At 37.8% G+C, this 26,608-nt stretch overlaps 1 protein-coding gene across 1 annotated transcript; it reads left to right on the top strand.

The window, feature by feature from the left end:
* The first annotated feature begins 20,003 nt into the window (after positions 1-20,003).
* On the top strand, positions 20,004-26,477 carry LOC129359800 (indoleamine 2,3-dioxygenase 2-like). Its single transcript, XM_055029696.1, has 10 exons — positions 20,004-20,164; positions 21,858-21,953; positions 22,101-22,220; positions 22,858-22,976; positions 23,594-23,608; positions 23,699-23,798; positions 24,831-24,948; positions 25,065-25,116; positions 25,295-25,443; positions 25,614-26,477. The coding sequence occupies exons 1-10, from the start codon at positions 20,075-20,077 to the stop codon at positions 25,982-25,984; spliced, it is 1,230 nt and encodes a 409-aa protein (XP_054885671.1). The 5' UTR covers positions 20,004-20,074; the 3' UTR covers positions 25,985-26,477.
* The last annotated feature ends 131 nt before the right edge of the window (positions 26,478-26,608 follow it).

The following is a 26,608-nucleotide window of genomic DNA, read 5'->3' as shown; positions in this document are numbered from 1 at the left end:
TTACTCGATTATTCAAGGAAAAGAGTAATAAAATTGAAGAATATTTCACTCTTGTCACTAACAACACTGAAATCAATGAACACACGCAGAACTGTGACGCCTCTGAGAATTTAAAGTCATGAAGAATGAATGTAAAAATGCTGGGTTCACAGTGAATGTACTTTTTTTTAATTTTTTTATTTAGTGGACCTTTATATTAAAAACCAGATTTTTGTATCATTTACTGGCTGACGTGCAAAAGACAGTTGTGTGACAAATCTCAACAACAAAATTGTCCGTGGTGCTTGTAGAACTTTAACATCAATGTCAAATGAGGAGTATAGTCTGTAGTTTTGTCAAAAAAAAAAAGCTAAATACAACTTTACCAGAAAAACTAAGCCAAAGTTAACAGAATCTTGCCTTTTGTGTTGGGTTTCTGAAAAAAAGGGAAACAGCTGGGTTTTGATGCATCTGATTTCACAATTGTGTTTCTGATTTTATAATTACACTTGATGGATCCAAAAAATGCAAATTGGGGTAAAGATGCATGAACACAGCCCGGAATTAGAAAGATGACGGAAGCAACTGTTGGAATGAAGTATTCAAGACTCACAATTTAGTTCCTTTATGAGAGAAAGTCTGCAAAACTCTTTCATAGGCTTCATTAATATCAGCTTTTGAAGAAAATCATATACAAAAGAATGGGCTAATAGTAGTCATCTTCACCTTATCCTATAAGGAGTAATTTAAACTCAATCAGTGAGTAAAGACAAAAGACCCACAAAAGGGAAGCATTCTTTTCCCTCTAGTGGATTTTCTAAGAGTTTTGATGTGTTCTAGCTTTAAAATAAAGTACTGATTTCAATGAATTACAGAGTTGAACAGCTCATAGAGTATGAACTATATAATTTTTGTATCAGACTTCACTTACCCTGATGCAAAACTCCAGGAAAAAGCCACAGGAGAAGACCTATCCAATGTCCAATACACTTCACTCTATTCTTCATTGTCAATAAAGACATGAATCACTGTTAGATTTCCAGATATCTCAGATTTCAAATGTAGGGATGAAAAAATATTCTCCCCCTTCTCATTCTGTTCAACTCATAACAGTAAGAAAGCTGTTAGAAAATTATTTATTTTTATTGATATGCACTTCTACCTTATTAGATCAAGTAGGCATTTTCAATGTCAACATTTTTATTTCCATATATTTAAGTTGTGTGGACAGTTTTTAGAGAGAAGATACTTCTCAGCTTACTTTCACTTGGTGAAAAATTTCTTAAAGTTTACATCTCTTTAAGGTGAAAAACACAACACTGAAGTTAACATCTGACTCTTGGCTTTCAGAATCATAAATCATAAAAGTAGAACCCTAAACAACCTATTTAGACAGATTGTCAGCAAAAAAAAAGTTTGTAAAGTGAAAAATGCAGTTTTGCCCTGTTACATTTGAAGAGAAATTTGGTGGGTGAATAGCTGAAGGCCAAAGGATTTCCTTGGAAAATTGTAACTGCCCTGCCTAAGGTGCCTTAATGTAAAATATATCTTGATTTTCTTGGTTATTTTCTGTTTATTTTCTGCTTCTTGACTCGTCATCTGACACAGAGCATAACACCACCCTCCAAAAACATGTATGTTAAAGCAGGGATCTTAGTCGATCAAACAGCCTGTGAATGCAGGCTGTCACTGAAGCAGCTAACCGTGACAATGGTAGCTGCTTCGACTTATTATCCACATTCATAGCAAAGAGTGAGGAAAGATCTTTTAAATCTGGAAAACACATTAAAAAAAGGTTTAGCTCAAGGCAGAAGACAACATGTAAAACAAATCTTTTGTGGTTTTATCAGAATTATGCTAAGTACTAGCAGGGGCTGCTCATCAAACACTGATAATCTGTCACTCCAATGCAAGGTAATTTTGCTATTTCAATAGTTTTGGGTGTGAGTTAACATAATAACAAACAAACACAATTAGCTTATTATTGTCCATTTATAGAGAAGGGTTATGAAAACATTTATAATCTAAAGTACAGAACAATACAGGAAAAAAAAAAATTAAAAAAAAATATATAGAGAACTTAAAGGGTGTGATAATTAAGGACAAACAAGTCCAACGAATCATAGTGACTTATTTTTATAAAAGTTTTGGCTATAATCCCTTTTTAATTGGAGTACTTTAATCTATGCAAACACATGAAACAGACACAGTAAAAGAAAAGTGGAGGACTGGTTTTCCTGAATTTTATTGAATATCTTGCTCTGTTTTGTATTTTGATCTTTAAGACAGAGTCCATCTGTTTACTCTTTAAATTAAAAGTATCTCAACATCCCTATGTAAAATAAATTATACAAGATATTTCTCTTGCTTAGAGAGAAATATACTGAACATTTTTCTTTTGATACTCCAGTTTAAAAAATAAAAATAAAAGTTGCAGTGGGGATTGTGGTGTAAATGTCATTAATTGCCTCTCTACCTACACAAAGAGAACCTGCACAAGAGCACAGGGAAGTTGTCATAATGCCACACTGACCTGACAACTGTGGCAAGGACAGTCTTATTTGAACATTTCTGGCTGAGAAGCAAACACGCAGGACAGTAGCCAGTTCTTTTTTTACTATTCCCTAAAAGAAGAAGTAATTGAAGCATAAGTGGTACCAGGTCTTTGCTCCAGAAGAAAGCACAATCAGTATGTGCCGTATCCGCTAGTTGTGTTTTTTTCCTTCCAGCAGGGTGTGATGGGCGAGATGACTGGATCTAGCTGTCGCTTATTAGTGGCTGTCAGGGAAAGGAATTTAGAGCAGGTTCCCTGCCATAGATGTCAGATGGTTACTGCAGTTTGTGGTAACTAGCATTAGTTCTTCTGGGATCTTGTGTCTTACCTTGTTGTTTGTCTTCTTTGCATCTGGATACCTCGCTGAGTTCCTCTGTTTTCTCCTTGGTTCCCCAGATTGCACCCAGTGTCCGCTCTCACTCCATGATTCCTCTCCAGAAGCCTGGCTCTAAAACCTCTCCAAACAACACTCCAGGCATGGTTTTGATGAAGGAGTAACATAATATGACATAAAGTAAAAAAAAAAAAAAGAAGTTGATTTTACATAATTTCCCCACACTCACTGCATTCCACTTACATACAGCTGTGGTTTATTTATTTATTTATTTTACCAATTTTATCCTACTTCATTCTTTTCTTTACAATCAAGTCCGTAACTAGTGGAAGAGTAATTGCTTTAACTTTGCAGATTAAACATCGCAGTCCTCCAGTTCTCTGCTGGGAAGTCAAGCATCTGTTGTTAACACAGATAAGAAGCGTGGCACGGTGAACGCCTGGCAGGATTGGCTGTCATGCCGGCTCAAGTCACCAGGCATATGCAAGTATATGTGTTTGACTCGGCTTGACGGGATCTGCTTGTTACACTCTTCACCTGTGACAGTTATGCCTGCAGCACTGAAGACACACACAAACACCTGCACATATATCACACACACACATCCTCACAGAGCAGCTCCCTAATCCATTCTCAGCTTCTTACTAAGATATAGATCTTAGTAAGATTTTTTAAATGCATTTTGCAGCACATTTTGGAACTAGGTTGGCACTTTAAAAAATGGTAATCTGCTACTGAATTAAGACCATTTCAGGTCTGCATTCCTTGTGTGTTTAATGTCATGATTTTGTGTAATTCACCTCTGCTGTGACTGTCTTTGACTTACCATAGTCTGGCCCCAGACCTCTTAGATCTCCCATGCCATTGCTTTTAGCCGTTCCCCATTACAGGATTCTTAGCAAGAAATATTTGCGTCTGCAGGTTTGAATGTTTAAAATCCCCATCCACATTTGCAAAAGTAATCTTGCAGTTAACAGAAACGTACTCCTCTTTTTGTTTCAATTGTGCTCTTCAAATTCATGTTTCCTCTGCTCATGGGTGAGAACATTTTAATATCTGTACAGATGTATGTAGGGTAATAAATACAAGCTGTTCAATCTTTACTATTTTATGTAGAAAACTTGATCAGTAAATGTTAATTTTTGGATGGAGTCTGTGTTCCCTGTGTAATTTATTTCAGCCTTATGTTAATATTCTGTAATAAGGTTGTAAATTAGTTTTTAAGAATAGCTACCGTTGGTTTTCTAAAGTTGAGTCCTTTTGAGACAATCAAATATGCCTACAAACTGTATAAAAAAGAAAATTGGAATCCATTTGGAAGCTACAGTTCACATTTTCTGTCTTGAAGGAGGTCCACAAAGGTTTTGTAGTTTACTCATTTTATTGCCAGACCATAAAAAAAAGTTTTAGAAGCCTGTATGTGAAAATGTGTTATAGATGTGTCTGGATTGGATCTATTTAGGCAAAGATGTGACGAGATAATGTGGCAGAGAACTGTAGGAAATTGTACATTTTTTACTTGCTTGGCAATCATCTGCCGTAGCACAAATGCTGTACTGTAATCACTTTTGAAGCAATATGATGCTATGTAAATGTAGACTGAGGTAGGTGATCACAGGCAGGCTACCAGAGAAGATAGCCTGACTAATTAATTAATCAGTGTCTGCTTGTTTTACAAGTCCTGCTTTGCAAAGAGCGGGAGAACAATAAAAGCATATTAATGTTTTTAATGTTTTTAATATTAACATGTTAATATTAATATTCACATATTAATATTGTGTGAATTATATTAATATTATTCACATAAGAATGGATTCACATATTATGTGAATAATAATATTAATATTATTCACATAATATTAATATTATTAATTAATATGTGAATTAATATTCACATATTCATATTAACATGTTAATATTAACAAGCAAATTATAGCTTGCAAAATTTTGCCATTTTGCAAGCTAGAAATGGTGACTATGATTGAGAAATTGGAAGAAAGAAAGCAGTGCAACAAAAACATTAAAACCTTTGCATACTCTAAAAATACTGTTTCGTCTCCCAAAGCAGCAAGAAAATATGTCATGGTTCTATTCCTGCAGCTCTGACTTGAGCGTTCTTGAAGCTTGACTGTGACGCATCATCTGGACAGAAATTTTTTTGTGGTGGATCCCGACAACTATCATGTGACTGCATAGTTAGAAAGTTGAAGTTGGTGTAACAAATATGCTGATATTTGACATATGTTGACCAGTACAAAGTTCATATGAGGAGCGCTTCACACACGTTTGCTTATTTGAGGTAAAACATGACATGTTTCAGCCAGAAATAACTTTGATTGTTATATCTATGTTGAGTTTTAAAAAAAAACAACAACAACAAAAAAAAACGTTTCTCTGTTCTTTCAGAGTTTCTGGAGGTTCTACATTTACATGAAAACAATACAACATTCAAATAAGTCACACAGAAGGTAATAGACACTAATAGGCACCGTGAATGACAGATAAACAAACTAAAAGAAGAAAGTCGGGTTCAGAAACACTGTCACAGTAAGAAAAATTTTACATCAGAATTGGCAGCGGCAAATTTTAATTCTTAAGCTGCCCGTATTATACTATGCAGTTGTCTCAGTAATCTGTGGCATTATAACTCGCTGAAATGTTGATGCTGTCTTTAGTTTCTGATGATGATGAGCACTGTTATGGACGCCTAGATCTCCCTGCATGCAGATTTGCTGGCATGACCCCAGACATGAAAAGTTGTAATGTAATGTGCATTCTGTGAGCTGCTAGTATTGAGCCGATTGATCATAAAGCTAAAGCTATAAGGAGTTTATGAGTTCCAAAAAGCTTTTCTGCATTAACTCCATTTACCTCAGGTTATTAGCAAGTAATATGAGTGATATATTGTGTCATGTATGCAAACATTTCATGATGGCAAAATTAAATTTACACAACCAAGACAGATAAAATGTTATTCCATAAAGGATTAATTATACAAATTTGAATAAATCTCACATGAAGAGTATATTTCAAGAGTCAAAGTCAAAATAAATTTAATCCAACATTTTTTAACTTCCCTGCCAACTATCAAATTAGCAAGCAGCAGAATGTATAAGCATAAGCACAAGGGCAAAAGTAATTATACCAAAGGTATAATTGAGGCACAGAGGCTCTGAATTTGTCAGCTTTAATAAGATCTCTCTCCTGCTGAGAAGAAGTAATCTACTTCAAATTGATGTGACTGATGAACCTTAAAATAAACCACCATGCCAGTCAATTCCTCAAATCAGGCAGCATATTACTCTAGAGATTACCGCAGTTAAAGGCTGTCTTTAAATCTGGCCAGTTTATTGCTCTATAAATGTAAATTAATTATAGTACAATGAAATTTGTGAACATCAGAAGCCTGCTGGAATTCAATTTAACTATGGAGAACCAATAATGTCGAAAATTACAGAATTAAATAACTTCATGAACAAACACCCTGTCATTACCTTAGTTACAACTTCAATAAGAAACAAAAAAAAAGAAACATATATTCAATAAGTGATCAATTACTTGATTATTTAATTATTAGATGTTTAACCACTTATCCAAAAATTGTCCATCAAGTCTGATGATGTAGAATGATACAGCTTACTTATGGTCACAGCTAACAATCTATAATTGCCTTGTCATAAATGACAGTTTCATAATAACATCCCTGTTCCTTTTCTGTTGATCACCCAAAAGTGAAAAACACTGTTTTATTACATCTATGATTGAAATCTACTAATAATAATTCTTCGCACAATAACATGAAGTAGACCAGAAGAACATGTACAAATTAACAGGCAGCTGAAAGTGCAGCCTGGCGTGGCAAACATGCAGTGAAAGGATCATCTGTTTATATGGCTTCCAGATAGATTACAACTGTGTTTTAAAAGGTTGATTGAGTATGAAACAGCAACTGACTGACACCCTATTTATGACAGGTAAATTCCCCTTTTCTTCAAGATATTCTTAGAGTCTATGGAGTGACTATAAAACGTTTACTTGTGAGCCATAGCTAAGGTTTTCCACCATGACACCAAAACATCAGATTTTTTCTTATGTATTTATATATATATATATATATATATATATATATATATATATATATATATATATATATATATATATATATATATATATATATATATATTTTATATATATATAATATATATATATTATATATATATATATATATATATATATATATATATATATATATATATATATATATATATATATATTATATATATAGAAACCAATGAGCTGATCTACAACTCAGCATCAGTGATCCTTGAGATACTTGGCTATAAGAGCAACCATGAGACCCAATACCCACCGTGGAAAAGACGGTTAGAGGCTAAAATCAAGGTAACAAGGAGGGAAGTGAGCCAACTGTCAGAGCTCCACAAGGGTGCAATGAAAAGACCAGTACCCAGAAAGTACAGGCAGATGCCCATACCTGAAGCACTCGAGACTGCCAAACAGAGGCTCCAAGCCTTGTCCAGCCGCCTAAAGAGATACACAAGGGAGAATGAATCCAGAAGGATTAACCGGCTCTTCTCACTCAACCAGCTAAGGTGTACTCTCAATGGCAGGGTAATAACAACAGAGCAGACCCACCAAGGCTGGAGACTGAACAATACTGGAAAGGCATATGGGAAAGGGAGGCGTCCCACAACAGCAATGCACAGTGGCTGATCTCTCTACGAGATCAGCCCTGAGCAAGCCCCGGTAACCATCACTGCGACAGATGTTCAAGAAAGAGTCTCAGGCATGAAAAACTGGACAGCACCAGGGCCTGACATGATCCATGCCTACTGGCTAAAGAAACTCACTGCTCTCCATGAGCGACTGGCAGCCCAAATGAACCAGCTGCTACAAAGTGGGACTCACCCTGAATGGTTAACTGAAGGGCGGACAATCCTAATCCAGAAGGATCCATCAAAGGGTCCAGTCCCACCCAACTACCGACCAATAACCTGCCTCTCCACACCTGGAAGCTCATGTCAGGCATCATAGCGGCCAAGATAAGCAAACACATGGATAAACACATGAGCACGGCACAGAAGGGTATCGGTGTAAATACCAGAGGAGCCAAACACCAACTCCTCGTAGACCGCACAGTTGCCCGAGACTGCAAAACCCGACACACCAACCTGTGCATGGCTTGGATCGATTACAAGAAAGCCTATGACTCAATGCCGCATACTTGGATCATTGAATGCCTAGAGATGTATAACATCAACAGGATTCTGAGAGCCTTCATTGCAAACTCGATGAAGCTGTGGAAAACCACCCTTGAAGCCAACTGCAAACCACTTGCACAAGTGTCCATCAAATGTGGCATATATATATATACCAAGGAGATGCTCTGTCCCCGCTACTGTTCTGCATAGGCCTGAACCCCCTCAGCCAAATTATCAACAAGACTGGCTACGGATACCGACTCAAAGATGGGGCCAACATCAGTAACCTCCTCTACATGGATGACATCAAGCTGTATGCCAAGAGTGAGCGAGACATCGACTCACTGATCCACACCACCAGGATCTACAGCACTGACATTGGATGTCATTCGGACTAGAGAAATGTGGTCGGCTGATCACAAAGAGGGGGAAGGTGATCCGCACAGAAGGAGTCTCACTCCCACAAGGAACAATAGCAGACATAGAGGACAGTTACAAGTACCTAGGTATACCACAAGCAAATGGCAACCTCGATGAGGCCACAAGGAAAGGAGCCACAGCTAAATACCTCCAACGAATAAGGCAAGTCCTGAGAAGCCAGCTCAATGGCAAGAACAAAATCCGTGCGATAAACATCTATGCCCTGCCAGTAATCAGATACCCTGCTGGAATAATTAGCTGGCCAAAGGAGGAGATAAAAGCCACAGATATTAAGACTAGAAAGCTACTAACCATGCATGGAGGGTTCCACCCCAAATCCAGCACCCTGAGACTGTACACGAGCCGCAAGGAAGGAGGCAGAGGACTAGTGAGTGTGAGAACCACTGTCCAGGACGAAACAACTAAGATCCATAAATACATCAGGGACAAAGCCTCAACAGACAATGTGCTCAGTGAATGTCTCAGACAACAGGGAACGGAGGTTGAGGTGCCAGAGATACCATCATGGAGGACAAGCCCCTACATGGGATGTACCACCAGCAAATAACCCAAGTGGCTGATATCAGTAAATCCTACCAATGGCTGGAAAAAGCTGGACTCAAGGACAGCACAGAGCCCTCATCCTGGCCGCCCAGGAACAGGCCCTAAACACCAGAGCAATAGAGGCCCAGATCTACCACACCAGACAAGACCCAAGGTGTAGGTTGTGCAAGGAGGCCCCTGAGACAGTCCAGCACATAACAGCAGGGTGCAAGATACTGGCAGGGAAAGCGTACATGGAGCGACAGAAACATCTGTGCAGAATATGGACTGGAAACCCCGAGATCAAAGTGGGAAAAACCCCCAAAAGTGGTGGAGAACGCCAGAGCTAAGATCCTGTGGGACTTCCAGATCCAGACAGACAAAATGGTAATGGCGAACCAACCAGACATTGTCGTAGTGGATAAACATCAGAGGAAAGCCGTTGTGGTAGATGTAGCAATACCAAGTGATTGCAACATCAGGAAAAAGGAGCACGAGAAAACTGGAGAAATACCAGGGCCTCAGGGAAGAACTGGAGAGGGCCTGGAAGGTGAAGACCACAGTGGTGCCTGTGGTCATCGGGGCCCTCGGGCAGTAACCCCCAAACTGGAGCAGTGGCTACAACAGATCCCAGGAACAACATCAGACATCTCAGTCCAGAAATGTGCAGTCCTTGGCACAGCCAAGATACTGCACAGAACCCTCAAGCCCAGGCCTCTGGTAGAGGACCCGAGCTCAGAGGATAAGAACCACCCGCGGTGGGTGAGAAGGGAATTATTTATATATATATATATATTATATATATATATATATATATATATATATATATATATATTATATATATATATATATATATATACATATATATATATGCATATATATATATATATATATATATACATATATATATGCATATATATATATATATATATATATATATATATATATATAAAACCACTGATTTAGAACTTTTCTATTGCCTCATGTGAAATTACACCTAAGCAGAATTTGGTTCTGCTTGGTGGAGGTTTTATTGTTTTCTGTGCAGGAGTGTGGAAAATCCCTCTTGTGTATGCACAGCACAACTGGCCTTTCTTCTGGAGAGTCCGCCGTTCCGACTGAGCAAGACTTATTGCAGCGAACATGTCATGTGGCAAACTGTGACAATAATTCACAGAGAAACGCTTGCCTCTGTCCTGGCGCCGTTCGTCGGGACAGCCATCTGCAGCCCACATGTCAGAGAGCAGCAGCCAACACTCTGCTGCAGGATAATTGGTGTTGGGAAGAGGGTTAGAGCAGGAACTTGGGTTTAAACCTACCTAAATCAATTAGCAGGAGCTGGAACAACAAAGCAGTCTAATTTGGGTGCATGTGCATACACCCACAATGCTGTGATCGGCTGACAATTTGCATACCCGCTGTGCATAGCGTCACAAAGTGGGAGAACAGTTTAGATAGACTCCCTGACTGTGAAGGTGCATGATTTATTCATGGCCTGAGGGGGCCATCATATGCATATTTTTCATTGCGCAATTTGTGTAAACATCACTTGTGTTGGGCTGACAAAAGTCTGTGCATAAAGAGACACAAGACATCACCGCCGTCCAGAGCTGCATGAACACACAGTTTTCAATTTACATGAGGAGGTGCAGAGCAAGACGTTTCAAATTCACACACCTTCATTTTTGTGCTGCTTCGCAATAAACATTTGATCCATATGACACATTACCCACATTGTGTTAAAATGGTTTTTCGTTTTGTTCTGGGTAATGCTAAAAACAAAAATAAATCAATATGCCAGAGGGTGTTTGTTGGACATTACGCAATTATTTCAAGGGGGCATTTTTAATTTTCTATCATAAAGACTATTTCACAACATCACTGGGCCAGACCCACACTAATTGTGTGTGATATTCATACTCTAACACACAAAATCTGTCAGGACTTCACATATGTTTCATTTATTCTGAAACTAAAAACAGAGACAACTGAGAAACTTTAGACACAGTTTAATCCTCAGAAAAAATATTTCAGCTACATGTTGCAACTCTGAATGTATAAATACATTTATGGGCCAGAAGAGCAACTTTCAGCTCAACAGATTTTCCTTCTAGGAATTGAAGGCTATTGATTTGCAGAAGCGAAGCTCATCTTCTTAGCTGTGATACAAAAACACATGTCTGAAGAACAAAAAGTTTTTTTTTTTATTATTATTAAAAGCAGAACCTGTCACATGTGGTTTCTTGGAGAACCCAAAACACTGGCAGATTGGACACAATGATAAATAGACAAGGCTTCACTGTTAAAACTAAGAAAAACTTTGTAGGTTTGTCAGAGAGAGAAGAGGACATGAAACCATCAGAGATAAACAGGAGCCAAGGGGCCTAAGGTGAGGAGTGAAAAGTGAAACTAAAACCAGGTGAGTCTGATCAAAAGAATGCTGAGCAGCTGAGGGAGTGTCCTGAGCGGGTGGCAGAAGGAAAAAAATAACTAATTAATGCAATGAACAGATGAAGCTGAACACAAAGGGGATATGAGCCAGGGTTTTGCAGAAACAACACAAAAACAATCAAATAAAATGCACAGATATCAGAACATGAGAAATAAGAATATTGAGAAACTCTATTGACAATAACAGTCTCTTTAAAAAGTAGTCAGCTCCTTTGATGTTTTACCCATTTTGTATATTTTACAAATCAATCTTTAGCAATAGCATCTAGATTTTTAACAACAAAGTGGCAAAAACACTGATTTCCTCAAAAATAATGACATTCACCTCCTTCAGGTCAGTAATAAAGTATGGAGGCAAGAAAATATGTTTGTTCAACTTAAGCATTCATATCTCCTGACTTTTTCTCTTTTTTGCATTTTTCCTCTTTTCTTCTTCTTTTATTTAGTCCTGAATTCAAGGTTATTATGTGTCGCAAACACACATACAGGGAGAGCAGTTTGGTCGCATCCAAGCATCAGGTCATGCAGTGTGAGAACGTGATTCATGAGCTGTGAATTATTGAACCCTGCGATGTAGTGGTGCATTTTTAGCTGGAGCACTGGATGATGCTGGTCTTCTGAAAACTCTGTCCAGTGCAAACCCAGACTTTGGCAACATTTTATCCTGGCAAATTCCACCGCCCCGTGAATGGAAAAAAAAAAATAATTACAACACATAAAAGGCACATAATGATTTCAGAAATTCTTTCTCAAAAAGGTATTCCTTCCCTATGCTTTTTCTGTAATCTGTTAGGAACCTTTGCTCACCAGCTCACATGTATAAAAAAAAGACAATATACGGTCCACTGCATTTCTTCCAAACATGCCAGAGTTGTTGTGACTCGCTTCCAAAGCTGTGGGGCAAAACAGTGCAACTCTTAAAAAAAAAAACAAGCTGTCATCACTCTCCATCTCAGGGCTGTTTTGCTCAAAAATCTAACTAAAGATCACTGAGCCTATTCATCAACAGCATTATTTAAATACGTTGAATACAGGCATATGGACATAGACTTTGTATCGTCTCAGACCTTTTGTGGTGTTTGTGGTTGTTCAGCTGCTTCATTCACACCTGGGTTCTCTTGCTATTTATTGCCCCTTCAACTTTCTCAGTGTATGTCGCTCATAGTTTTCTGTCCTTTATATTTTAGTTCCAACTATAATGTGAGACAATCAGATAAAAAAAAAGAAAAAAAAGTTCCTCTCTGAGTATAATTCGAATAAATCATAAAAGCAACATTGTAAAACAATAAACCAGAACATGTTAACTGAGAAGTAAGGTTATTTTATTGCAGCTTTATGAGAAACTGCGTATGTAACTTTGGAAAAGGAGGACTTTGCAGAGAGTCACTCCTTATAATATTTGACATTATTTTATGTAACTGTTGATGTTAAGGTGGAGGCCTGCATTGGCTTTTGGATGTGAGACGCTCAGTAGATTTTATTGTTGCTTTATGTGGGAACAGATAGTTCACAGAATACACTGCAGGTGCTCCTAAGGTATTAAGGTAGTTTTAATTGTCATAATAAACCCAGCATACTGCTTTCCAATAACACTTTTGCACTACCTTAGTTTCCAAAGAAATATAGTTGGCACTTTTACTCTCAGCCTCAATTTCTGTCTGGATAATTTTTGAATATTTTGTTGTTGCTCATTTTCAACATGTCTCTAGTCTGCTGGTAATAGATCTTTGGGTTCCTTACCTATCTCAAAACCAACATTAAATATTTGAGCACATTCACTGTTATTTTGTTAACAGGAATATTTTTATCTACATTTCATATGAGTGTACAGATAAATTACACAGGCACTGTCAGTTATACAGTTGCTGCCAACACTGTGGCCTTATTAAGGTGCAAAATATTAACATAAAACGAAAACCCACTTCCTTCAGTGACAAAATCATTTTGTAACAGAATAAGGAGTCTTTCTGTCTCAAACGCTCATGAATTATTCATTACGCTGACATGGTTACACCTTCTGTGGACATAACGGTTTCAGAAAAGTAAGAATAAAACAGGGGAGTATTGTTATTATTATGAGAAAAAAAATGGAAACATATTCTTGTGATTTTTTTCAGTGTTTTCAAAACCTTTGTGAAGACTTAGCACCATTTGCTTATTTAACATAGCATACTTTAAAAGTACTCTTTGTATTTTCTAGGTGGTGAACACTCCAACTTTGTACAAAAGTCTAAAGACATGCCGCCAACATCTCCAAATCCATTATGAACAATGTCAGAGGTCAAAAGTAAAAAAGTGAATAAATAAAATAGCTTCTTGTTTTTAAGCTCCTTACTGCTGCTGACGCTGCTTGTTGCTCCTCTGTCGAGTTTTCTCCTCAGTTATTTTGTACCGTAACGGCTCAACTTAACTTTGAAAACTCTTAATTTTTGCAAACAACACAGAAAAGACAATCCTTTTTTATCTTCTTCATCCATGTAGAAGTCATTGGGGGTTAGCAGAATGCTGATTGTTAACAAGCTGTCACAACAACCTTTGCCTCGATGTTCAAACTGAAAGCAATCTGCTAGATCCAAAAAGAACATTTATGTACATGTGGAACCATCAGCGACTGTCTAGACCCACTGAACTGGGGACTGGTGCCCATCTCCAGGGGTCATTGCAGGAAAAGCTGGAACACCCTAAATCAGGTAACCAGTTCATCACAGGGAAACATTTTTCTCATTTTAATCCTGGAGTAAACAGACAGCTATGCACATGCGCACACTGACTTACTCACATAGGCAATTTATAGTGACTAGTTAACCTTACAGTGACTTTTGAAATATGTGTTTAAATATCTGTTGGGAATTTTTTATGCATGTTTTGTCATTTAAAATGGGCAACACATCACTTTCTTATTAGAGTCAGCGAGAGAATGCATTCCAAAAAGCTCAGGATCAATCAGTCTGGATCAATGAATGCACGGGTGGCCTCAATTTTAAATCAAATCCAAGATCAGCTGCAGTATCACATCCAGTGATGGCGGTTGATCAAACCCATCTCTCCTTAGAGATTTCTTCCTACCGAAAGAAAGATTCCTCTCCAAACTGTCACCAAACAATGACGAAAAGCAATCAAGTAGTAACATAATAACATTAATCGACAACCAAATATTATTTGTTATTACTATTATCTCTCAATTTGGGGACCATGATTCTGCAAAATTTAAACACACCAAATGACAACTGAAACCTAACTCTATGTGATTCTAATTGGACAGTCCTCAGTATAAAGTAATGTCTTGAGTTGCATCCAAATACTTCTGATATACTAACGAGAGTGCTTTGAAGAGCTGTCAATGTCTTTTTTTTAATCTCTATTAATTATTTAACCAGAAAACAAAACTCTGAACCTCAGGCTGTGATGGCCCTTAAGTTTCTCACAACTCAAAAGGTCCCCAGAACATGGCCAATTATTCCAGCTGGAACAGCATCATTTTGGGTCTGGCTGGTAACAGGTACATATTTTTATTATTTTATTTTTTTGTCCTTCAAATAACAATAGCCACAATCTTTTTTTCTTTTTTGTCTTTGTGTGAAGACTAAAGCAACACATTCTGAGGTGCTATACCCGTTAAAAAAACAACAGAATGTGGCTTAAGGTGAGTGAAGCATGTGGGAGTGATTTGCTGTGAAATTGACTTCGTTATTAGTGCAGTGATGGCTGGCAGCGAGGTGGAGAAAAAAAACAAGTAAAACTCCTTCGAGGAAGGGAGTATCAGACATGAACAAACTTCTGTCTCACAATTGATTGTGTTTTAGAGAGCATTTAAACCATCCATCCATTTTCTTCCACTTTATCCGGGGTCGGGTCACAGGGGTAACAGCTTCAGAAAGGAGGTCCACACTTCCCTCTCTCCAGGCACTTGTTCCAGCTCTTCCAGGGGAATCTCAAGGCATTTCCTGGCCAGCTGAGAAGCAGTCCCTCCCGGTGGGACTTGCCCAGAACACCTCAACAGGGAGGCGTCCAGGAGGCATCCTGACCAGATGCCCGAGCAACCTCAACTGGCTCCTCTCGATGTGAAGGCGCAGCAGCTCTACTCTGAGTCCTTCACGGATGACAAAGGGTTTTCTACCCTTTTCCGGCTCAAGACCATGGCCTTGGATTTGGAGGCACTGATCATCATCCCGGCCGCTTCACACTCGACTGTGAACTGCTTCAGCGAGTGTTGCAGATCACGACCTGATGAAGCCAGTAGAACCACATCATCCGCAAAAAGCCTCAACACCCTGGGTGCACCTAGAAATTCTGTCTATGAAAGTAATGAACAGAATTGGTGACAAAGGATGCCGACAGGCACCGACAACCTTTCAGCCACAGCTCCAATATGCCGCCTCTACAATGGAGGCACGGAACATGGTCCACTCAGACTCAATGTCTCCCACCAGGAACGTGTTTAATTTTCTGCCAGAGATGGGAGTTAAAGCTCCGACTCACAGGGGATTCTGCCAGACATTCCCAGCAGACCCTCACAACACATTTGGGCCTGCCAGGTCTCACTGGTATCCTCCCCCACCACTGGAGCCAACTCACCACCAGGTAGTGGTCAGTGGACAGCTCCGCACCTCTCTTCACCCGAGTGTCCAAGACATATGGACAAATATCCGATGAAACAATGACAAAGTTGATTATTGAACTGTGGCCTAGGGTGTCCTGGTGCCAAGTGCACATATGGACACCCTTATGCCTGACCATTTTATAAGATTATTCATATTTTGCCCAGAGCTAGGATGAGTATGCATGAGAAACAATTCCGAATGAATTATAAGAAGGCCGCCCGCAAATCACACCACTCAAGAAAAGAAAGTCTAAAGACCTGATTGACCTTGCTAATAAACAAAAAATGAAAAATAATACTTAATTATAGCTTATTTGAAACAACTTAAACTTGGATCGTTGCATTTAGAAGATGTTTAGTTCCTTCTCAGAAAAAAAAAAAAATTAAAAAAAATAAACATGAAATTGTTCTTTATACCTGTGAAGTTGCTGTAAATATGCACAAAAAAAACAAACAAAAAAAAACAAGAACAGGATTAGCAAGGGGCTTATGTAGTATGTGCTTTTTTGGCTAAGAGCATCAAGTATAGAAAATGTTAAATACTTTCCACAAGCTGATAATCTCATTCCCATACAAACCCAACCACAAATAGCTCTCGCCAGAACAGTGAGGAAATTCTCATTGGTACATGTGCCAGTTGGACACCAGTCTTTTGCCTCCAGACAATGTCAACGTGGGAGAGAAAGTAATCCAATTGGGGGGTGTCAGACAGTGAACATGAAACAAGAAATGAAAGATGGCAGCAAGAGAGGGATTCGTGACTGAAGTCTTGAACAAATTAACAAACCTTTTCTGCTCTCGGAGCCAACCTTCCCTCATGAAGAAGTGCAAATTGTTTCTGTTTTCAAGTATCTCTTCCCAATTTATCTACTTCTCTCCTTGCTTGAGTAAATTTACTGTCTCTGTGTGCTCCCTGTTCCTGATGACTTACTTAGTGGTCCTGAAATTAATTTTGGCACCCCAGTTTTCATCCTGATTTCTTATCTACCTCACCTACTGGGTTTTCCTACTATTTTTGGGGTGATTTGAAAGATTACTGGCAACATTTAATGGACAGTCTGTTTTTGTTATTCTTGAATTATGAATATTGACTTCAATAGGGACAAGTGAAGGCTGCAGTGCTTTAGATATAGCTCTGGGTTGTTTTGTCCAGATCAGTCGTTGCTGCACTTTTGTAGTACTTATGGTCGGCCAACAACAACTTGGAAGACTCACCATTTAATTAAAGGGAACTACATGGAACCTGAGTTCAGTATTATGAGCCTGACTCTCACTCAGCTTCACTAGAGTTTGTAACCCTTTCCTAACTCATGGATGTAAGTCATTGTGCTATTTTTGTTTTCTTGAATTTCTTTAGCTCTTGGTGCTTTTTAAGATTTTCTTCATCTACTGCAAGCCGTCAGCTGAGTTCTGTTCACGGGATTTATTGGGAACACAGGTCTGGGTATAAATATGGCTTGTGAAACTGATGTCAGCCTTTAAAAAAATGTGTTGAAAGCATGACTTAAAGAGTAATTTCTTTTTTTCAAATGGGGCTTTCCAGATTTGTTTGGAGAGTTCCTATATGCTTTTTTTTCTTTATATTGCTTATTTTTGTCATATGACTTATTAAAACATATGTAAAACAAATAAGCAAATAAAATTTCTCAAACAAACAACTAGCAACTGTTAATGAACTCAGTCGAGAATTAATTACATTTTCAGAGTTAAGTCGACTCACCAAGGTCTTGAAATAAATGCCTGTTCAAAGTGAAATGAAACTGAGACTTAAAGAGTCTGAGTTTTAGTTCTGGCTCATTTCACTGGATGTTCTGGTGCTTCCTGGTTTTGAAATGGATACTTGGATGGGCAAGAAAGACAATAAATATATACATATTATAGAAAGTATGTTGTTGACACACTTCCAAGTTGTGGAGAACAAACTATTTTTTTCAAAGCTCTCAACAAAATAACTCCAAATCATCAACGGAATCTGGAAATGATAATCGGTCCTGGACCTGAGTCGGTGCAGCAGAGCACATACGTAGCTTCAGTGATTCTGTATGATTCAGTGTTTGTGCATTCAACTGTTCTTCCAGGAGAGGAAACATCAGAAGAGCCTGATCAGCCAATAAGAGGCAGAAACCTGCAGGCATATCACATTAATCAAGAAAAGAAAGTGACTTCTATTATTATTATCTTCCAAAGCACATTGCTTTGATGTGACACGGAAAAGGTCATGAAATCATTACAGGTAAAATAACTCTTTCACGGCTTTATATTTTATATACTATGTGATAATACTACTGAATTTTAAAAAAAGATAAAATTTAAAGGTGATCTGACTTCAGCAATAATTTATAGTCTGAGAAAGTGTGAAAGTTATCGTCTTCTGAGGGTTCCTGCAAAGACTGCAGCATAAAGTATTGTCCTGGAAATTAATGTTCAGATTTATTAGCAGATTTTTATGGAATTTTGTTTTTGCTACATCTTCTGATATAAAATTTAAATATTTAGCATGTGGTTTTGATTTTAATCCCTGTAGAAGAATATCAGAAATAAACTTTTGACGGCCATCTAAAATCTACCATGAATTTAGAGTTGTAAACACCTGCTATGTCCAATGGAAATGCTCTGACAGTTCTGTGCTTAAAAATAAAAAGTTGTTTTGTCTAATATGTAGGTGATAATTTGTCAGATAATATAGGTGATGACCACAGAGTGGAAGTAAGGTTAATCTGATATATATGTGTGCGTGTCAAGACCGGGTGAAGTTTTAACTAAGTATCTAAGGATTGTGTACAGCTGTATTTCTGGACTCTGCTCTGCTTATTTGTCTTTCAGTGACAGAGCCTTGAACGCTTCCGGCCTTCGAAAGAAAACATTTAAAAACAAAGTTGGATCTTTCTCATTTCTTAACAGTTTTCTCTACCCCTTTAAGAATTTTCATAGCAACAGTTTTAGGTTAAAAGTTGACCTTTAAGGAATTATGTAGTTTTGAAAAGAATTTGACTGAAATGCAAACATTTTCTACAAATCAATTAAAACCATGCCTTCCTTAGTTATTAAGTTAAACTTTAACACAGATTATTTTATATTTGTAACTCTGGGTTTTTAATTGTCTTGTTGAGATGGATTTGAATTCCAAGTGAAACTGATTTGGAAAGTTTACTTTATGTTTTCTTTAACTTTTTAGCAAAAGTTACTATGATTCGTAAACATAATCAAAGAAATGATAGAATAATCAGTCCCAATAGTTAAGTCACACTTAACTTTGTCTCCAGCACAATCAACAAACACAAATACACATATATTTTATATCTTCACAATCAAAAAGAGAGATGTCAAACTCATTTTCATTGAGGACCATATCAAATATATGAATGTCCTCAAAGGGCCAGTTGTGGCAGAATGTATTTTTAAAACTCATTAACAAACTGTTAAAATATAAATAAATAACTGCCTCTGTACTCGACTTTACTCCTTAAAGTTAAATATATATATTTTTTTCACATTGATGTCATTTGGAAGCATACAGCTGAATGATAGAATATAATTTAAGGTTCTATTTAAGTGTCCCTTCAGAGAATAGAGGGCCACATAAATAGTAAGAGTGGGCCAGATTAGCCCTAACCCTAATCCTGACTCCCCAGCCTTTAGTTTCACATGTGAGCTAAACTATTTCACCTATTTCTCTGCAGTTGTTCTTCCATCTGCTGCTCCTAGCAGCTGCTGCAAAATAGGAAGGTATTATGCAGACAACACAAAACAGAGTTTCTGCTTTTTTTTTTTTTTTTTGCTCTGTGAACCCCTGACATTACTGCACGAGAAATCTGATTGGCTCTTTGAGTGAGAGTGCAATAAAAAGGGATGTGACAAAGGTAGTGGAAGCAAGCTCAGAGCAGGTTTAACAATTGGTATCTTTGAGTCAGACACACACAGAGGGATATTTCTGTCAAAGCCAAACTGCTTCGGTGGATTTCAGGATAGAGCATATGGAGACAAACTACAAAGAAACACTGCAGGCAGACTTTGATGCATTTGATATATCTGAAGAGCTTGGATTTATCCTTGAAGAGCCACTGGTAATATTTCTTGTCATCTTTTCTTTTCTAAAATGGCAGGCATTCAACAAATGTTTTAAGAATAACGATGTTATCCACTATGCAGGAGCAGGGTTATTTTATTACATTTTGAGGCCAAATATTCCTTCTATCTCCTCTGTCTAAATGTTTGGTCAGCAGCACATACATTCCCTGTAGACTGAAACTGATAAGTTTGACTTAGCTTGTGTAATGTTAAGGAAGGTTATTGATTTGATGGAAGCCTTTTGTTTCTAGCCACATGATTGACTGTGCAGTAATGCACAAAAATAAGTTCAATACAAAAAAAGAGCAAAGGTCTGTCTGTTTTTTTTTTGTTTGTTTTTACCTCTGTCTTCTAAGTAATTTAAAAGACTACAGTACTTTATAAACATACTCATGCTGTATGAATTTTTGTTTATTGTGTAAAAACATAGCCACGAGATTCAATGTATCTTGCTGGAATTTTACTTAAACCAATAACAAATAGTGCAAAATTGTCAAGTGAAAGGAAACCTTTCATATTTTTCTATATTTTTTACATTGAAAAACTTGAAGAATGTTACTTGCACTTATATTTCCCTTTACAATGACAGCTCAAAAAAATATGTGCATTCAAAGATTTTCAAAAATCACCATATGAGCAAAACGAGTTTACCTGTGTATCATTTTGGCACACCTGGAAACCGACCAAGACATGGCCATCCACCTAAACCAACAGGCAAAGAATCAATAAATCAGAGAAGTAACCAAAAAGTTCTATTTACAATTTGTCACAAGTCGTTCAGGGATCAAAGCAAACATGTATCAAACTGTACTTTGGTGAGATCAGACCTTAGTTGAAGTTATTGGCCTAACTACAAAAATGAGTTTAAATGAAAAACTAATACTGCACATAACCCTGAAGGCACCATGCCTATTGTGGTGGCACAAGGTTGTGGTGGGTTCAGGCTTTTCTTCTACAGAGAGAGGGATTGTAGAAGAGTTGTTAAGGACGTGGAGCCAAATACAGGATGGTCATGGAATGAAAACTTCAAAAGACTTGAGACTGGGCTCAGCTTCCAACAGGACTGTAATCGTAACGCCAGAGCTATAAGGTTTAGATCAAGTCATATTAGGCCATGGGATGGTCAAATAAAAGTCCAGACCTGAATCCAACTCAGAACTTGTGGCATAACTTCAAAACTTAACAGTGACAGAGGCTCTCCATCCATCTATCTTGTCTGGCACTTCCTTGTTTGCAGTGGAGGATGTTTTTTTTACTTGTAATTTCTAGTAAACTTCATATGTCTGGTGTCATATGTCATGGCCAAATGTTAGCAATTAGGTAAAATGTAAACCTTCAACAAAGTCCACACCTCCAGGAAACAATCATTTCTCCATAGCTGAGGGTCTAGAAACAGAAGAAAGCAAAGCATAGAACAAGAGGCTGATTTTTACCAGAATGTCTTGCAAAAGAAAAAAAGTTGTATTTCCTGCCCAAAGACAAAGTAACAGCTTATCTTCTAATAACATAATTGTACCTGCTGGATGTCCCCCTCATCTCTTAGTTAGCTGATTTTCTTTTATTGTTTCTCCACGGCAGGCATGAAGTGATGATTTAACTGATTATAATCTACATGAACATCTTCAACAAATACAGTCTCAAATAAAGGAAAATCAATGAATAACTAATTTTATTCTTATCATCTTCCAGACTCACCTTCCAGATTACTATCGAGTGTGGTTGGACTTGGCAAATAACCTGACACATTTGATTGAGTCACGTAAACTGCGAGATGTCGTTCATAAGGTAAGAGCATGGAAATCTGATTCAATAAGAATTACGAAATTGCACAGTCAGATTCGTTTTCATCTCCCCCTTAAGCTCCAGCAAGCAATGCGTACAGTGTTTACTGTCGCCAAAAAGTAACTACAGGTAAATCTAATCTCCATTCAGATGCCAATTTTGAGTCCCCATCATTTAAGTAACCATCGGGAGCTCCGGCTGGCCCATCTTGCCCTGGGGTTCATCAGTATGGGATATGTATGGCAGGAGGGACAACATAAGCCTGCACAGGTAAAGCACCACTGCACTCGAGAAAGATAGTGGAAATGCTGTGATTTATTTACTGGTGACATGGGAGGGTAAAGCATGGCCACCAGCCACACATTTATATCCAAGCTAAAATATCCACAGGGCCTCTTAATGGGATCACCTTAAGGTAAATGCTGAAGTAAAAAACATTAAATTTGGGGAAAATATTTCAAATACATTGTTTCGACACATTTTCTTCATGGTGTTTCATTGCAGCTTCTCAGACAGCCAAAATGTTAACGATTATTTTCAAAGTGAAAGCATTAAAAGTTATGAAGAGGAGGATTTATTCACAAAATAGTTCAGGAATATCAAGAACTGAAGTCATGTTGGAAGATGAATACCAAAGTTTAATAAAGCTTTGTGGGTAAATGTGTAATTTTTAAGAGTAAAAGTGAAAACTTTAGTCAGGTCATAGTTAGTGAGAGAAAAAAAAAAAATCAAAGGAGTCGTCAGGGTCAGGTTGGTCCTGCTGGAATAACCTAGTCTGCTGATCGGATATCTTTTTTATTGATTGATTGTGAACCAACTGAAAGGAACTAACTAGGATCCTCAGTAGCATGCTGTTTTGTAAGTTATCCTTTTGACTGAACTTTAGTTCAAACTGATTGTTTGACAGATTCTTCCCAAAGCCCTGGCCTGGCCTTACTGGCTAATATCTCGCAGGCTCGGCCTTCCACCCATTCTGACCTATGCAGATTCAGTTTTAGCCAACTGGAAATTAAAGGATCCCACAGGGTGAGTAATGTCACTTTTTACACGTTAGATCTCACACACGTACATTAAGAGCCTTCATTATAATAATCAGGGATGTCCCAACTGGAATTTTTTGTCCCAAACAAAAACATCAACCAAAGTCAATTAGGACTAGGCATCAGCAGTCACCAAGTCACACCTATGCATCTAAGTTATAAAATTAGCAGACAAAAACTACAGAAAAGGTTTTTATGAAATGAAACCAATAGAATATCTCTCAGCTATACAATATCAGCTGGCAGTAGCAGGCACAGTAGGTCACATAACGCAGATGTCAGGAATTCACTTTAGCCTCTTTCTCTCTCTCTCTTTTATTCTCTATATCTTTATTTCTCTCTGAATGTCTTTGTAAAAGGTGAGGAAAAAGAAGCAGAAAACCCAGGTTTGAGCTGAAAAACCTGGGAAAAACCAGGAAATAGGATTTTGCATTTGTAAGCTCAGCACATGTACATAGACAATGGTTGATAACGATCCTTTAGAAATGTCTTGACCGGATTTTGTTACTTAGGATCCTGTTGGGGCATCCCTAGTAGCATTTGCTCAAATACCAAAAGTCTTCCTGAAACAAATGTTGCACTGATGTTTCACTTTTGTTTCAGGGATATGGAAATTGGGTAAGTCTGGAACACTTTCTTGCTTCCATGTTGCATTTTTGTTGGTGATCATTTCATGTGGGACAATGCATCACGATGTTTTAAAAACAGGAACATGGACTTAATATTTTCCTTTCCTGGAGGGGAGACTTGCAGGGGATTTTTTATGGTGTCGTTGCTGGTGGAGATGGCTGCCAGCTCAGGCATAACGGTCAGTGGTTTACTGATCAGTTTTTCCCATGTCATATCTGATTGCAGTTGAAATCAGATATGTTAATACATTGTATTAAAGACAAGATTGTCACTTCTTTGATAATAAAATACATTTTTATTTCCATTTTTAGGTTAGTAAAGATTATCAAAATTATTTGAGAAAATCAGAACGTTAAGAAAATTTTTGTAATCTAATGTTTTAGGTTTCCTTTCATGATCTTCTGACCATAGATTGCTGGAATTTTGTCCCATTCCTCTTGACAGAAGTGGTGTAACAGACCATCCTAGGTTTTCTGAAGGTGCTCCAGTCACATTATGATGCTGCCAACTCCATACCTCAGTATTATGACATCATTCTTACATTTGAAAGCTTCTTTCTTGTTCCCCTAAATGTAGCGACAGACCTTTTTGCAACACTTTACTTTTAGTTTTCATCAAACCACATCACATGCCTCCTAAAATAAAAGTTGTGGCTTTTTCATTTTTCTTTTGCTTTTGCAGTAAGGCAAAAATGCTTATTCACTCAATTGCATTTTAGTACCCCTGAGCTCTGGACTTGTTTTTAGAAAATAACGCTCTCTTTCTTTAACCACCATTTTCACAAGGTCTTTTGTTTTTGGTCTGAGATTGATACACAACTGTCTCCTAGATTTCTTGTTTAATTTCTTCAGTTTTCCCATGATGTCACAAAAAATATGCGTGTATTTGAGGTTTTGAATCAAAGTACATCCATAGATTTGCCTCAGTATAACTCAAATGTGGAAGGATAACAAATGAAACTTAAACGTTTGTACATTACCGTCTGTGTTTTCCGAGATGATTTAAAGGTATACCCGTTTTAATGTGTTGAAACATCTGACTGAGGAAAGAATAAAAAAAATTGTGGTCTCTATTGTGTTTTTATAAGAAGTGTATGTAAAATCTGATTTCAGTTTCATCTTTTCCCTTTCATGTTTTATTCTTTTGCAGCCTCTGTGTTATTTTCTCTTGTAACTTAGCAGTTAATTTCTGAACTCTCAACTCTAACCAGGGATCCCTGGAGGTGATGCACGCCATGAAAATCTCCGACATAATTGGCATACAAAAAGGCCTAATCAAAGTAACACAGTCTCTGAAGAAGATGAAGGAAACATTCCAACTCATGCACAGTAATTTTCAGTTAAAGCTACATCGATATGATTTTATAGTTTAACATGGCTTGCCTTTTACGAAGGCGGCAAAAATCGAGGTTAATTAAAATAACTTGGATTTGTACTCAATCCAGATCACGTGGAGGCAAACGCATTTCATGGAACATTAAGGATTTTTGTCTCAGGGTGAGTTTTTGCAGCTGTCCCAATGTCCCAAATACCTGAGATATTAATGATTCTCTTTTCCCTTTCCTCATCTAGTACAGATCTTATTATATATTTCCTTTTGATCTTAGTTACTTCACTTTGCTTTTAGAAGAACTTGTGTCAAATAAGCTGGATCTTGACTTTCAATACTTTTTAGGTGGCGAGACAACCCCATGCTTCCAAGAGGGCTCCTGTATGAAGGTGTTAGCAATGAGCCGGTTTTGCTGTCAGGGGGAAGTGCAGCACAGAGCTCAGCCATTCAGTGTTTTGATGCTTTGCTATGCATTCAACATGAGGGCGAGACAGGTAAAGACGCATTTGTATTGACTTTTAATCTGCTTAGATAGCTTCCGTGAACAACTATTACCTTTTTTTGAAGCCTGTAGATATCCCAGGTGAGAAATCTTTCCAGAAGAGGCTGTTATTTTTATTTTGCTTCTTCTCTGTTCTGTTTTTTATTGATTTGTCCTATCTAGGAGCCTTCCTGACACGCATGAGAGATTACATGCCCCCTGCACATCGTCAGCTGATTGAAACTCTGTCTGTCTGTCCGTCGCTTCGAGATTTCATTACGACTTGCTCCGACTCTGACCTCTGCCAGGCCTACAACTCCTGCGTCTCTGCTCTGGTGGATTTACGGAGCTATCATCTCAATACCGTGGGCAAGTACGTCATTGTGCCTGGTAACCGTGCCAGAGCTATGGGCTGCCCTCTCAGAGGAGCGGGTACTGCCCTCAACAACACCGGAACTGGAGGCTCGAATCTCATGGTTTTCCTCAAGACTGTTCGTAACACCACCCAGAAAGCACTGATCTTAGAAAGACCCACAACATCAAGAGAAACATGAATTGGGATATTTATATTGTCGTCTGCAGGAATGCGTGAAACATTTTTATGAACTGTATTTATGAAACGTTTATTAGAAAAATGTGTATGTGGAATTATTTTCAGGATTTTTTAAATGTGGCAGTAATATCTGTCACTTCTTGCTCGTGTTGCAGTGCAACATGAGGACTTTCAGAACATTACAGTAAACTGCAATAACTGTACGGTTCTAAAAGAGGAACCAAACGGTTGGACTTCTCTTTTAGCAACCGCAACTGAAGACCCAGTTAAGTTACATTGTGTTGTCATTGTGGAGAGAGCAACATTAAAACAGAAACCAGTCAAATAAGACCTTTCAGCTTCACTGTTTGTGCTTGATTGTAGCCGCTCTTATGTTTTTCCAAGCTAATCCAGTCCAATGTAGATAAAATAAACCTCAGAAAGAGAGATAATCATTAAGCATTGATTTCAAAGCAATTTTCTGCTAACTTTTCTTAATAAAAACATCAACAGTCTTTTTCTGTGATCTGTAGTTAATTTGAAAATAATATTTATGATCAAGTGATGTGACAGAACAAACATTGAGGAGTAAAACTTTGCCTTTGCCAATAATTTCTTTCTGTTTGAACTGTGAGACTCAGAATTG

The sequence above is a fragment of the Poeciliopsis prolifica genome, unplaced genomic scaffold, assembly GCF_027474105.1.
Source record: "Poeciliopsis prolifica strain line A6 unplaced genomic scaffold, Auburn_PproV2 SCAFFOLD005, whole genome shotgun sequence".
Lineage (NCBI taxonomy): Eukaryota > Metazoa > Chordata > Actinopteri > Cyprinodontiformes > Poeciliidae > Poeciliopsis > Poeciliopsis prolifica.
This window is presented reverse-complemented; position numbering and strand designations above follow the sequence as displayed.